Below are 15521 nucleotides of genomic sequence, written 5' to 3'. Positions count from 1 at the left end.
ACATCCAAAATTCCTTCCTAAGGTTGTCACGGAATTTCACTTGAACCAATCGATAGTTTTACCTACATTCTTTCCTAGGCCTCACTCTCACCAAGGAGAAAGAGCCTTACACACTTTGGACTGTAAGCGTGCACTCTCCTTCTATTTAAACCGCACTACAGCCCAAAGAAAATCCAGTCAGCTGTTTGTATCCTATGATCCAAACAAACCAGGTAAAGCAGTGGGTAAGCATACTCTGTCAAAATGGCTAGCAGATTGCATACAATTTTGTTATGAGAAAGCAGGCCTTACTCTTCAAGGGCGAGTAAACGCACACTCAATCAGAGCAATGTCAGCCTCAGTGGCACACCTTCGCACTGTGCCTATTCTGGACATTTGTAAAGCAGCAACATGGAGTTCTCTTCACACCTTTGCAGCTCACTACTGCTTAGACAAAGAAGGAAGACAAGATTCAGCCTATGGACAATCCGTCTTAAAGAACTTGTTTCCAGTGTAACCCCAACTCCTTCTACATCCAACCTGCTGTGATTTCGGCTGATTCATTTCAATAATAATACCTTACGGTCACTTCAGCACAAAATGACTCAGCCTCTAGCTTGCTAATCACCCATATGTGAGGACTAGCATCCTGCTTGTCCTGGGATAAAGCAAAATTGCTTACCTTGTAATAGGTGTTATCCCAGGACAGCAGGATGTAGTCCTCACGAAACCCACCCACCACCCCGCGGAGTTGGGTACGATACGTTTATTATTATTTTATTTTTGGCTAACGCTGATTGCTACAAAACAAGACTGAAGAGAGACCCCTGTGGCAGGGAATATCATAGCATGCTGGGCATGCTCAGTAGGCACTCCGGTGCCATTCAAAAGTTTCATAGAAACTTTTAAAGAAGTTTTCCGTACATAGGGCTCCATTACTGATGTCACCCATATGTGAGGACTACATCCTGCTGTCCTGGGATAACACCTATTACAAGGTAAGCAATTTTGCTTTACCTGGACTTCTGTGCCTCCCTCCGGACAAGTTTGTGGAATCTCCTTGTCCTCCCCTCAAGAGGGCAGCACTGGAAGCTACCTTGTTGAGGCTCCTGTCCTTAAAAGCCATAATCCCAGTGCCTGCATGGGAGATAAATTCTGGGCATTATTCCATTTATTTCATAGTACCCAAGAAAGAAGGCACTTTCAGGCCCATCCTGGACCTCAGGTCAGTCAACCGATACTTACGGGTCCCCAGCTTTCGCATGGAAACTCTGCGGTCAGTCAGAAGTGCAATACAGCCAGGGGAATTTCTCACATCCCTGGATCTGTCTGAGGCCTACTTGCATATCTCAATCCATCGGGATCACCAGCGCTACTTACGCTTCAAAGTCCTGAGCCAACACTTCCAGTTCCGAGCTTTACCCTTCGGGTTAGCCACCGCGCCGCGGACCTTTACCAAGGTCATAGTAGTAGTGGCGGCGTCACTCAGGAAGGAAGGAATTATCGTCCATCCCTACCTGGACGATTGGCTGATCAGGGCAAAGTCACCGGAGGAGAGCCACCAGGCAACCAACAGAGTTATATCTCTTCTGGAAAGCCTTGGATGGGTAGTCAACACAAACAAGAGTTCCCTACAGCCTTCCCAGTCGCTGGAATACCTAGGAGTCCGATTCGACACCCAGGAAGACAAGGTCAGCCTGACCTCCAAGAGGAGATCAAAACTCCGGAATCGTCTGCAGGCCCTGCTGAGCGCCACCTGGCCCACAGCTTGGGATTACCTACAGGTCCTCGGCCTCATGGCGTCCACTCTGGAGGTGGTACCATGGGTGCAGGCTCATATGATACCATTACAACGCGCCCTCCTATCTCGGTGGAGCCCACGATCACAGAACTACCCCATACACCTACCTCTACCAGCCAGAGTGCGGAATCAGCTATGGTGGTGGTTGCAGCCCGGCCACACGAGCCGGGGGTCAAAAATGTCCTCCCCAACCTGGACCCTGCTCACTACAGATGCCAGCCTGAACGGATGGGGAGCACACTGCGAAGAACTAACCGCCCAAGGGCGGTGGAACAAAGAAGAGTCGGGGTGGAACATCAACCGACTAGAGGCACGGACAGTCAGGCTAGCCTGCCTGCGATTTGCCCACAGACTTCGAAACAGGGCGATCAGAGTGATGTCGGACAACGCCACCACGGTGGCATACATCAACTGACAGGGCGGAACCAGAAGCCGACAGGTATCCTTAGAAATAACCCCCCTGATGGCTTGGGCGGAGGCGAATCTCCAGGACATCTCCGCCGTCCACATCGCCGGGAAGGACAACACCACGGCAGACTTCCTCAGCAGAGAAAGCCTAAACCCGGGGGAATGGCAGCTGTCGCCCACAGCTTTCCAGATGATTGTGGGTCAGTGGGGGACTCCGGGCATTGACCTACTAGCGGACAGGTCCAACGCTCAAGTACCCAGATACTTCAGTCACAGACGAGATCCTCTCTCCCACGGGATCAACGCTCTGGTACAGCCCTGGCCTCAGGGGATCCTGCTATATGATTTTCCTCTATGGCCCCTGCTGGGCGCCATTATACACAAGATTCAGCGGCACAGAGGCCTAGTTCTTCTAGTGGCCCTGGACTGGCCAAGAAGACCCTGGTATGCAGACATGAGAAGACTGCTGGCAGGGAATCCACTGCCCCTGCCTCCACACAGGGACCTGCTGTGGCAAGGTCCCATCCTCCACGAGGATCCAGCTCAATTCTCTCTTAGGATAGCTTTTCTCCCTGAACAGATGTACATGCATAACTTTAGCTGGACAGTGCTAAATATTGGCAAAGTCTGGCTAAAGTTTTACTGCATCCCAGAATACCTACAGCCCCATTGGTAAATGTTATATGAGTAACGGTTCTCACCTTCAGCAGGGAGAGGGAAGGGTAAATTTAAACTCCAAACATTTGTCTGACTAATTCCCAGAGTTAGCCAGACAAACCTTTTGAATATCAGCCTCACAGTATTCACATTATTTAATAAACCACTTTAGTTATAACCTCTTCTTTTTTCTAAAAAATGTACCAGCATCCTCTCAAGTTTTATTCTTTGTGTACCAGGGTTAAGAGTTTTTGGACCTTTTCCAAGAAAGCCAGTAACTAAAACTTTTAAATGGGGGTTTGAAATACTCAGTGTTTTTAGAACATAATACTGGTGCATTGAAAAGTATGATGCTATCTGTAATGAAGAAATGAATATCTGGTCTTAATGTTTAACAGCTTTGGACATGATGCCTGAAAAGATTTTTAAAATTGTACTGGTTTAATTGAACTATAGCAATGTGCAACAGTACCATTGTCTCAAATGTCCATGGACATTGCTGAATGGTGTTACAAATATTTTGTATATATTCTGTAGGCTGCTGGTTCTGATAATATCGTAGACTATCTTGAGGGGCAATCAATGGCAAACCAGAAAGGCAGCAGTAGAACAGTGAGCACTGAAGCTCTGATGACTGTCTTTCATCCCCAAGATGCAGAAAACCTGGATCCTAAAATGGTAAGTGACTCTTAGAATTTTTTGTAGCTTACGACATATAATAAAAAAAAAAAAGCAGAATTTGGGGCAAAAGAGATTGGATGGGGTCCTGCTATTATGCACCTGCAAGAGGGAAGAAAGCAAGAGTAGCTATCCTGGTACATAAAAATGTAGTTTTTCAGATAGAGAGATTTCTGACTCAGAGGACAGATATATAATAATCATAGATAAGTTGAGGGGGAAACGCATCATGTTGTGTAACTTGTATGGACCCAATCACTATGACCACAAATTAATTGAAAAAAAATTACACACCAACTAATCCTATATAGGAAAGGTTGGTTATTTTTAGCGGGAGACTTTAACTGTGTCCACAACCCATTATTGGATAAATCCCAACCTTTGAAACAAAAGTCGTGTTTCATGGACAGAAAAGGTTTGGTATACATCTGTAATAGTTTAAATGTTTTAGATGTTTGGAGAGTTTTAAAACCAGAAGTTAAGGACTACACTCATGTTTCCAGGGTTCATGCTTCTTTATCAAGAAATGTTTACATTTTGGGAGCTCAAGAAGCTTTTCCCAACATCATAAGAATATAAGAACATAAGAAAATGCCATACTGGGTCAGACCAAGGGTCCATCAAGCCCAGCATCCTGTTTCCAACAGTGGCCAATCCAGGCCATAAGAACCTGGCAAGTACCCAAAAACTAAGTCTATTCCATGTAACCATTGCTAATGGCAGTGGCTATTCTCTAAGTGAACTTAATAGCAGGTAATGGACTTCTCCTCCAAGAACTTATCCAATCCTTTTTTAAACACAGCTATACTAACTGCACTAACCACATTCTTTGGCAACAAATTCCAGAGTTTAATTGTGCGTTGAGTATAAAAGAACTTTCTCCGATTAGTTTTAAATGTGCCCCATGCTAACTTCATGGAGTGCCCCCTAGTCTTTCTACTATCCGAAAGAGTAAATAACCGGTTCACATCTACCCGTTCTAGACCTCTCATGATTTTAAACACCTCTATCATATCCCCCCTCAGTCGTCTCTTCTCCAAGCTGAAAAGTCCTAACCTCTTTAGTCTTTCCTCATAGGGGAGTTGTTCCATTCCCCTTATCATTTTGGTAGCCCTTCTCTGTACCTTCTCCATCGCAATTATATCTTTTTTGAGATGCGGCGACCAGAATTGTACACAGTATTCAAGGTGCGTTCTCACCATGGAGCGATACAGAGGCATTATGACATTTTCCGTTTTATTCATCATTCCTTTTCTAATAATTCCCAACATTCTGTTTGCTTTTTTGACTGCCGCAGCACACTGCACCGATGATTTCAATGTGTTATCCAGTATGACACCTAGATCTCTTTCTTGGGTTGTAGCACCTAATATGGAACCCAACATTGTGTAATTATAGCATGGGTTATTTTTCCCTATATGCATCACCTTGCACTTATCCACATTAAATTTCATCTGCCATTTGGATGCCCAATTTTCCAGTCTCACAAGGTCTTCCTGCAATTTATCACAATCTGCTTGTGATTTAACTACTCTGAACAATTTTGTGTCATCTGCAAATTTGATTCTCACTCGTCGTATTTCTTTCCAGATCATTTATAAATATATTGAACAGTAAGGGTCCCAATACAGATCCCTGAGGCACTCCACTGTCCACTCCCTTCCACTGAGAAAATTGTCCATTTAATCCTACTCTCTGTTTCCTGTCTTTTAGCCAGTTTGCAATCCACGAAAGGACATCGCCACCTATCCCATGACTTTTTACTTTTCCTAGAAGCCTCTCATGAGGAACTTTTGTCAAACGCCTTCTGAAAATCCAAGTATACTATATCTACCGGTTCACCTTTATCCACATGTTTGTTTAACTCCTTCAAAAAAGTGAAGCAGATTTGTGAGGCAAGACTTGCCCTGGGTAAAGCCATGCTGACTTTGTTCCATTAAACCATGTCTTTCTATATGTTCTGTGATTTTGATGTTTAGTTCTACTTAGATTGGTATTGCTAGCATTTTGGACCATACACCTATAAGGATAGACATGAGATTAGCAGAGAAGGAAGGGGGAGAGACTTTTTGGAAATTTCCCTCATACCTTAGACAGGATAAAGAATTCCAACAATTTTTATGGAATAAGTAGGCTGACTTTGTTACACACAATACACAGCACATTAATTCTCAGAGTTTGTTTTGGGAAACAAGCAAGGCGGTTTTACAAAGGGAGGCAATCTCTTTTCTGAAAGAGGAATATACGTATGAATAAGATGATTTTTCAGTTGGAAACAAAATTGGGAAAGATTTAAAAAAAAAAAAAAAAAAAAAAAAGCCACCGTCTAAGGGGGTCATTTTCTATTGATATTGCACGTGATACCTAGATCGGGGCGGAGTCAAGGTGGCGTCAGCACCGGATGGGGAGGAGTTGGGGCGGCACTGGGGCAGACTCGGTGGGTTTATCGCCGCCAGTAACGCGCCCAATAAACACCACCTTTCACGGTGGTGCTATTGGTTTGCGAAAGACGGCAGCGATAACTCCGTGGTGGTGCGATCACTGCCGGCTTTTGCAGGCCCGCCCCCCGCTTCGCCCCCTAGTACCTGGCGATTCTCAAAGGCCTGCGATTTTAGAAAATCCAGGCCTAAGGCACTTAAAGAGGATTATCACAAGGTGTTAGAAAATTTGCATTCTTGTCTCCACCAAAGAGTGCAAAAGATGCTCCAGTTCTCTGAACATGACGTTTTTTGGTATAGAAACAAAGCTGGCAAAATATTAGCAAATGCTGTAAAGGTTTGGAAGGGGAAGACATTTATAGAAAAATTGAAAACAGTGCAGAAAACATGGGCCACTAACAGGACGGAGATATGTGAGACTTTGCGAAAGTTTTATGAGACTTTATATTCTGAAGATAGACAGGGAGGGGAGGAAGGAAGTTTTCCCGTTGATAGCAGGGCTGAATTAGCCATGCTATCATGAGAACTGTCCATCAGACCCAGGAGGCGGAGCTTCTGAGTAGAACACAGAGCTTTGCTCTGTGCGGCTGCGCGTGCCTTCCCGCGCCGAAAAACAGTCTCTCCTCAGTCTGTTTTTCCGCGTGCGAGAGCGCACGTGGAGCTAGTTTCTCCTCAGACCTAGTAATAAAAAAACAGAAGCAAATGTCCCAAAAACCGGCTCCGAGGCTTCCAGGGTTCAAACTCTGCGGTTGCAGCAAAATCATGTCCATCACCGATGGGCATGATAGCTGCTACTGTTGCCAGGGGCCGAATCATTAACAGGCCACATGCAAGCATTGCGGCAGGATGTTGCTGCGAGCCAGACGACAAAGAGCCCATAAGATTCAGGCCCTGAAGGAAGCGCAATCAGGGTCCCATGCCCTACCTTCAGAGGCGCACTAGTCACCGGGTCCCAGAAAGCACAAGATCCCCCAAGGTAAAAAGAGCGGCATCCGTGAAGCCCTCCACCTCCAGGACTGAGGGGTCGGAGGGGGGAGATAGAGCCCGGAGTCAAGACCTTTATAGCCACGACTCGATAAGGCATATAGTACAGCGGCGCTCAAAAGAGCCGAGGTCGCGAGGAGCAGGGGACTCCAGTACATCAGCGTCTGCGTCAAGGCCATCATGGCATGAGTCGGGGACCCGACTGAAGCAGTCCACCTCATCGACACCTAAATCGGCACACTCCGACGCATCGACGCCGTCAAAGGAGTCTGCGTCGAGACACAAGACACCAACGTATGTAAAATCGAAGCAGATGCATAGAGTGTCGATAGTGCCGCAGAAAGACTCGGAGCCGACGCGAGATACATTGGCATCGATGCGGGAAGCACCTGGGTCGACGCCGGAAGCGTCGAAGTCGACACAGGGAGCGTCCACATCAGCGCAGAAACCTCCAAAATCGACGCAGGAAGCTTAGAGTTTGGCGCAAGAAGGGTTGGCTCCGATGCAACGGCCGATCACCACGACACATGTCCCCTCAACAACACCACATCCGTCAAAATTGACACATGGAAAATCCAAACAGGCACACTTACTGCCTACATCAAAGTCAACTCCACCACATACCTCAGTCATAAAATAGCAAAACCCATGGGCAGCGGCCTACCATCTTCAACATTCACGGAGAGAGCAGGGGTTCTTATCTCATACTCTCCCCCCCATGAGTCTCCATAGCTCCCGGTTCTCGGACCAGTCCTTCTCCCTCAGAAGTGAGACACGCACATCGGGACCGCAGTCGGAAGGGGACTATTTAAGACTCAAGTCCTCATCCTCCTACTCCTCCCCGAGACAACATCATGTATCAATATCTCCTCAAGAACAGGGGGACACATCACCCCCACCACTTGTAAAGAAACGGAGGAAAACTTGTGTAACCGGGGAAGACCCGTCGCCCCTTCATGGGGATACACATGGCAAACAGAGAATGCCACCACAAACCAAGGAGGCATTTTTTTCAATTATTGTCAGCCCTATCAGGACTTTTTGAGACATTGCAATCCTCATTTCAAATGCCATCATCCCCTACGAGTACGTTGCCACCTTCACCTCAAAAGGGGTCATCACCTGAGAGAGTACAGAACCCTTCTCCAGAACAGTCATCACAAACACCTAGAAACTCAGAACGGAAACACTCTTCAGTTAGAACAGACTCTGATTCCCCTCCATCATCTCCTGCGTCAACGGGGTACCCCTCTAATCCTACAGAGGATACTCCTGAACCTTACTCACCTCCGGAAGACCTATCATATCCCAAATTCCTGGACAAGATAGGAAACGTTCTTAATCTACAGGTCCAAAAATTACAGGCCCCTAGAGCAGAAACGCTCGGCCTTTTTAAGATATTTGACGGTCCGGCTGAGCCCACTTCCTTACCATCCCACAATGTATTGGATTCGGTCCTTGAAAAATCCTGGGAGACACCATATACTATCCCACCGGTCTCCATAAAGACAGACCTCAAATTTCGAATACAGAAGTCTAAATTCTACTCTACAATACAACTGCCCTACTCTTCGTTGGTTGTGGAATCCGCAATGCAGCGAGTCAAACGATCTCAACTTCATTCATCAACACTTCCAGGGAAAGACCAGCGAATCCTGGATGAGTTCGGTAAGAGGGCATATCAATCATCTATACTCTCCTCCAGAATTGGTCAACACCAATTCTACCTAGTCCAATATCTGTATGAAAATCTGCAGATCCTGAAGGCAGCTTTACCTGCTCCGGACACACAGGCCATAATTCAGCAGATACAGGACCTCGAGGAGGGCATTCGACACCTTCTCCGGACGGTGTACGAGTCGCTTGAGTCGTCAACTCATACATCCGCATCGGCCATTGCCACCCACCGAATGGCCTGGCTTCGCTCCAGCGCCATTAGAGAAGACCTTCATGAGCGTCTAGCGAACATACCATGCAAGGGCAACAATCTTTTTGGAGACAAGTTCCAAGAAACAGTGGCCAGGCAATAGCTGTCCAATCGTTGACACATTCCTCGTCCTTTGCCATGCAACGGAGATATTACTCCACAAACCGCAGACAACAATATCAACGGCGTCCCTATAGGCAATATCAACAGTTTCGTTCTACTCCATACAACCCACCACAAAGGACGACACCACCACCTCTTCAGGCGAAGAGGGGCAGGGCAAGACAACAAAGAACACCGGCACAACAGCCTCAGCACACAACCAAACCAGCCTCATCTTTTTAATATCTCCCCCATCATCACTACCACTGCACCCCCCAGGGAGGATCACCTTATGCCTTCCATGTTGGGAGAACATAACTACAGACCTATGGGTTCTAGAAATTGTAAGACAGGGATATCAACTTTGTTTCCGCAACAAACTCAATCTACCGCACCTAATTCCCAATCGAATTCCATGTCATCAAAAGCAATTAACACAGGAAATTTCATCCCTACTTCAACAATGAGCGATCCAGCGGATTCCTCTACATGCTCGACACGGGTTTTTATTCACCTTATTTCCTGATTCCCAAGAAAACAGGGGGACAATGACCAATTTTGGATCTACGGGAGCTGAACAAAAATCTAATCAAGGAAAAGTTCAAGATGGTCTCCCTAAAGACCATATTACCACTTCTACAACCCAAGGACTGAATGTGCTCAATAGATCTAAAAGATGCTTACACACACACACATCCCTATCCACCACTCTTCATGGCGGCAACTCTTTCCAGTTTCGGGAACGACACTTCCAATACAGAGTACTACCCTTTGGCCTCTCGTAAGCCCCCAGGGTCTTCACCAAGTGCATGGCAGTGGTGGTGGCACATCTTCGTCAGAAGGGCATCAAAATCTTTCCTTACCTGGACGACTGGCTCATAGTAGAGTCTTCACCACAGTCCCTCAAAGAATACCTTCACCAAATATTACAATGCCTACATTGTTTGGGAATCATGGTAAACCACCAAAAATCCAATATGGTACAGACGCAATCTCTTCAATTCATTGGGGAGCGTCTGGATACCCTCAGCACCAGAGCTTTTCTACCAACAGAGCTGAGACTAGAGATGCGACGACTTTTCCGCTCCACCCAGTTGCTTAAACAACCCTCAGTGCGACAGATCCTTATAATCCTGGGTCACATGGTGGCAGCCATTCATATGGTTCCGAACACCCAACTTCACATGTGTCGACTACAATGGGGTCTCAAAGGGCAGTGGAAATAACACTCCCAAGCATTAACGACCCAAGTGCGGCTAACTCAATCCATGCTGCAAGATATAACATGGTGGCTCCAGCCAAAAACACTCACGAAGGGAGCATTATTCACGATACCCCCCCACAATACAGTTCTTCCCACCGATGTTTCTCGCAAGGGTTGGGGAGTTCATTTGGACCGTCTGCAAACACAAGGCCTCTGGTCCCCAGAAGAAAGGAATCTACAAATCAATCTACTCGAACTCAGAGCGATAAGGAACGCTCTCCAAACATTCCTTCCGCACTTAAGAGGCCGGCGAGTCATGGTCTTACACCGACAATCAAGTGGCCATGTACTACATCAACAAACAAGGAGGGTCCGGTTCAAGGAAACCTTACAGATTCTGGAACATGCTTCACATCACTCCATCCACCTTCACACGACGTACCTACCGGGTGCCATCAGCACTAAAGCTGACCGTCTGAGTCGTATATTCTACCCTCACGAGTGGTCACTCAATCAGCAAGTAGCAGATATGCTGTTCAACCAATGGGGACAACCAACAATTGACCTCTTCATGACAGAACTCAACGCGAAGATCCCTCGCTTTTGTTCAGTCTGGACCAGCACTCGTCGAACATCTAAAGTTGCGTTCCTCCTTCCGTGGACAGAAACTCTGATGTATGCGTTTCCTCCAATACCCCTCATTACAAGAACATTACAAAAGTGCATAAGCGACGCAGCACAGCTAATTCTGATAGCGCCAGTGTGGCCATGCCAACCGTGGTATACCCACCTCTTGCACCTATCAATAGCGCAACCAATAGCACTACCAGATAGCAGCAATCTCTTGACGCAGGAACAAGGAACATTGCTCCATCCCATGCACAAATTGCTACATTTGACAGCATGGAGATTGAGCGGCTCCTCTTGACGGAACAGGGACTATCCGTCTCCGCGCAAACTATACTTCTCGCCTCAAGAAAACCATCCACAAGAAGGAACTATAGCTTCAAATGGAAGAGATATTTATCCTGGTGCTCTGCAAAGGGAATGCCTCCATTAGACTGTGCACCAGAAATACTGTTGGACTATCTTCACTCATTATACACTACGGGATTGGCGACTTCTTCAATTAGAGTACATCTCAGTGCAATAGCGGCCTATCACCAGCCGTATAGAGGACAACCCATCTCTGTCCAACCCTGTATTTCCCGTTTCCTAAAGGGCCTGACTCGCCTCCGTTTTCCAAGCCGCTGATACCATAGAATCTTAATGTCGTACTGGAACAACTAATGGTAACCCCCTTTCCTCCAATGGAGGAGGCACACATTATTTCTCATTGCCTTAACATCCGCACGCAGAGTCAGTGAATTGCAGGCTCTAGTACACTACCGCCCATATATGCAATTCTATCATAACAAGGTGGTACTTCGCACACAACCTTCATTCCTTCCGAAAGTGGTCAGCCAGTTCCACTTGAACCAATCAATTGAATTACCCACATTATTTCCCAAGCCTCACCAAAAATGATAGAGAAAGATTGCTGCACACATTGGACTGCAATAGAGCACTAGCATATTATAAAAGAACGCATTCCGAGTCAAGAGCCTCTAAACTATTTGTCTCTTTCAACCCGAACGCTCCCGGTCTACCGGTAGCAAAACGGACCATATCTAGCTGGATAACCCAATGCATTCAATTCTGTTACACAAAACAAACTTAACCTTGCCTTTGCAACCTAATGCACATCAAGTGAGGGCAGTGTTGGCCTCCCTGGCCCATCTAAGACATGTGGCAGCCATAGACATTTGCAAGGCGGCCACCTGGTCATCTGTACATACGTTCACATCTCACTATTGTCTGGATCAACAGACAACTAATGATGCTAAACTCGGACGAGTTATTCTGCAAACTATGTCCACCTGAAACTTTACTTGACTATCCACAATCTTATATCACGCATAATATCTTACTAAATACCCGTGTGCGTGATTGGGAGCTTAGGACTCCCATAACAGCATGGCTAATTCAGCCCTGCTATCAATGGGAAAAAGCAAGTTTGCTTACCGGAAACGGTGTTTCCGTAGATAGGATGAATTAGCCATACTGGCCCACCCACCTCCCTGGATAGTCAAACCACTTACGTGTGTACGCTACTAAATCACAGACTGAGGAGAGACTGTTTTTCTGCGTGGGAAGGCATGCGCAGCCGCACAGAGCAAAGCTCTGTGTTCTACTCAGAAGCTCCGCCTCCTGGGTCTGATGGACAGTTCCCATGACAGCATGGCTAATTCATCCTGCTATCTACAGAAACACAGTTTACGGTAAGCAAACTTGCTTTTCTTCCAAAACATTTCTATCACCAAAACTACAGCACATCAGCTATTCTTTATTAACAGGCCCATACAAGCTTATGAAATATTAAATGTGATAAGTATGAGCAAGCAGGGGAAGGCACCAGGTCCAGATGGGTTTTCTTATAAAATTTTAAAGCAGCAAGTGGTGGGTCCCATGAGTAAATTCTATGACTATGCTTTATAGAAAAGAAACCTCCCAAGGGATTTCAGCACAGCATATATAACAGTACTAGCTAACAGGCCAATATATTTATTTATTTATTTAACAGTTTTATATACCGACCTTCATAGTAAATAACCATATCGGATCGGTTTACAATTAACAAGAATAAAAACTGGGGTAACTATTCAAGTAAACGAAAGATAAACAGTAGGTAGGAATGAGTCAAAGTTACAATCAACAGGGAAGAGAACTTGGAAGCTTGCAACAAGCTGGAAAGAAGATAAGGCAGGAAATAAATATGAAGTGATGCCATAGGGCGTACGGGTTAAAGCTTAATGGTGCTTTAACCTGGGAGAGTCAGAGTCCATTCGTGAGTATAATCACCATAACGGGTAAGCGTGAAGGACAACTAGTGATTGTCTGGTGGGTCGGCGAAGGCTTGGTGAAAGAGCCAGGTTTTAAGTCTTTTTCTAAAAGTTAACAGGCAAGGCTCCACTCTGAGACTTGAAGGGATGTTATTCCAGATAGATGGGCCAGCTATCGAAAAAGCTCTGTCTTTGGTCATCGAGAGGCGTGAAGCTTTAGTAGGGGGAAATTTCAGGGTGCCTTTGAGAATATCTCTAGTTGGTCTGTTAGAGGAGTGGAGTTTTAATGGGATTTCCAGGTTGAGTTGAAGATGATGATGGATAGTTTTATGAATTACGGTGATTGATTTGTATAGAATTCTGAAATTAACTGGTAACCAGTGTAGGTTCCTGATGGGAGAGATGTGTTCGCTGCGGCTGGTACTGGTCAGCAATCTCGCAGCCGCATTTTGTAACATCTGCAGTGGTTTGGTAGTGGATTTGGGAAGGCCTAAGAAAAGGGCACTGCAGGTAGTCTATTTTGGCGAACAGTAGCACTTGGAGGATTGTCCTGAAGTCGTGGAAGAATAAGAGTGGTTTAAGTCGTTTTAGAATCTGTAATCTGAAGAAACAGTCTTTGGAGGTTGTGTTGACCATTTTCTTAAGGTTTAGACGATTGTCTAGTATTACCCCAAGGTCTCTGATTGCGCTTCATGGACGCGGCTTGCATTTGCATGCCATTTAAATAGAGTATCGAGCGGTATGTGATCCGAACTCTGTGTGTGTGGCAAACGTGGGTGCGCCCGGCCCTAACGCACCTCTTTCTACCGCACCTTACTGTATCGGCCTGTAAATCAGGGAAAGACCCAGTTTCCCTTTCATCTTATAGGCCTATCTCACTGCTCAATTATGACTTGAAAATCTATGCCAAGATTCTAGCAGATAGATTAAGTCTAGTGTTCCCTTTCATCATTATGGCCAACCAGGTGAGCTTTGTAAAAGGAAGAACAGCAGGCACTCATATTACCAAGTTAATCACAGCAATGGTCTGTTGTAAAAATCAGCAAATCCCTGCTATGGCCGTTGGATTCGACTCCAAAAAAGCCTTTGATCGAGTGTCTTGGCCTTGTTTTCGATGTTATCCAGATTTGGTTTCACGGCAATATTGTAAAGAATATCCTACTTTTATATGACAATCCAATATTGCACATCTTAGCAATGGGGTCAGATCCTCTGCTTTTAAGGTAAGTAGAGGGGTTAGACAGGGATGCCTATCTCCCCTGTTATACATAATGGGCCGGATTTTCAAAAGGTTACGCGTGCCGGGCCTATAGCCCCAGGACGCATGTAAGTCCCAGGGCTTGCAAAAAGGGGCGGGGTCAGAGGATCCCGGCACAGCAGCCATTTGCCGTTGTGCCGGGGATCGCGTGCCGGCAGTCGGTCGGCATGCGCAACTTACTTCAGCCCCAGGGCTGAAGTAAGTTTTAAAAACAAAAGAAAAAAAAGAAAAAGGTAGGGGGGAAGGGAAGGTGGGGTGGGGGGTAGGGAAGTTCCCTTCCATGCCGCTCCAGTTTCGGAGCAGCTTGGGAGGGAACGGGGGAAGGCAGCACGGCTCGGTGCGGGCCGACTCCCTTGCGCGCGCCGACCCCCAATTTTATAACATGTGCGTGTATGTTATAAAATCGGGCGTACATATGAAAATCTACCCCAATGTCTATAGACCCACTTCTGAGGAAAATTGAGGAAGATAGATCAATAACAGGGTTAGAAGTCCGGAGCACCTTCTTTAAGGTGGAAGCATTTGCTGACAACGTTTTGATCTACCATTTGAATTCCAGGGTGTCACTGTATAAGGTAATTGAATATCAATCTCAGTTGGGAAGTTTTGTGGTGTTAAAGATAAATCAAGACAAATCGGAGGCACTGGAGATTTATGGGAATTTAAAGGACCAATGGGGCACTTCTTTCCCTTTGAAGTGGTTACAAGATGAAATGAGGTATTTAAGTATAAAAATCCCAGTGGCAATTGATCTTTTATACAAGGCAAATGTGACTCCATTATTTTAAAATATGAAGAAAAATTTAAAACTATGCACCAATTTACCATTGTCCCTAACAGGATCAATTTACTTAAAATGATGGAGATTCCCAAGTAGCTTTACCTACTGCAGATGCTACCCATCTGGCTGACTCTGAATAATGTGCATGAGTTAAATAGGAAATTCAGATCTTTTCTAGAGCATGGAAAAAAAGCAAGTGTGCCCTTAATGGATTTAATGAAGCCCCATTTACAAGGAGGCCTGAGTTATCCAACTTAGTATGTTATAATTTGGCATGTATGCTGAGACATGTTGTGGACTGGTTTTTGGGATCCTCCTATGTCTCCCCTCAAAAAATGTTTGAAAATTTGGTTTGAAGGTTGGTCCTATCTGCAGTGTTGCAATTAGAGTTGAGGGAATTTCCGTTTGATCCTGATCAGTAC

At 45.7% G+C, this 15521-nt stretch overlaps 1 protein-coding gene across 5 annotated transcripts in view; it reads left to right on the top strand.

The window, feature by feature from the left end:
* The window catches only part of TBC1D8B (TBC1 domain family member 8B), a 508282-nt gene that overhangs the window by 189535 nt on the left and 303226 nt on the right, over positions 1-15521 (top strand). For all 5 annotated transcript variants that reach the window (XM_029607571.1, XM_029607568.1, XM_029607567.1 and 2 more), the window contains exon 8: positions 3383-3523. In XM_029607571.1, coding sequence (XP_029463431.1) covers positions 3383-3523 — 141 coding nt within the window. The remainder of the gene's footprint in view (positions 1-3382; positions 3524-15521) is intronic.

Source organism: Rhinatrema bivittatum, chromosome 6, assembly GCF_901001135.1.
Source record: "Rhinatrema bivittatum chromosome 6, aRhiBiv1.1, whole genome shotgun sequence".
NCBI classification, from domain to species: domain Eukaryota; kingdom Metazoa; phylum Chordata; class Amphibia; order Gymnophiona; family Rhinatrematidae; genus Rhinatrema; species Rhinatrema bivittatum.
The sequence above is the reverse complement of the archived record's forward strand: the minus strand, read 5'-3'. Positions and strand labels throughout refer to the sequence as shown.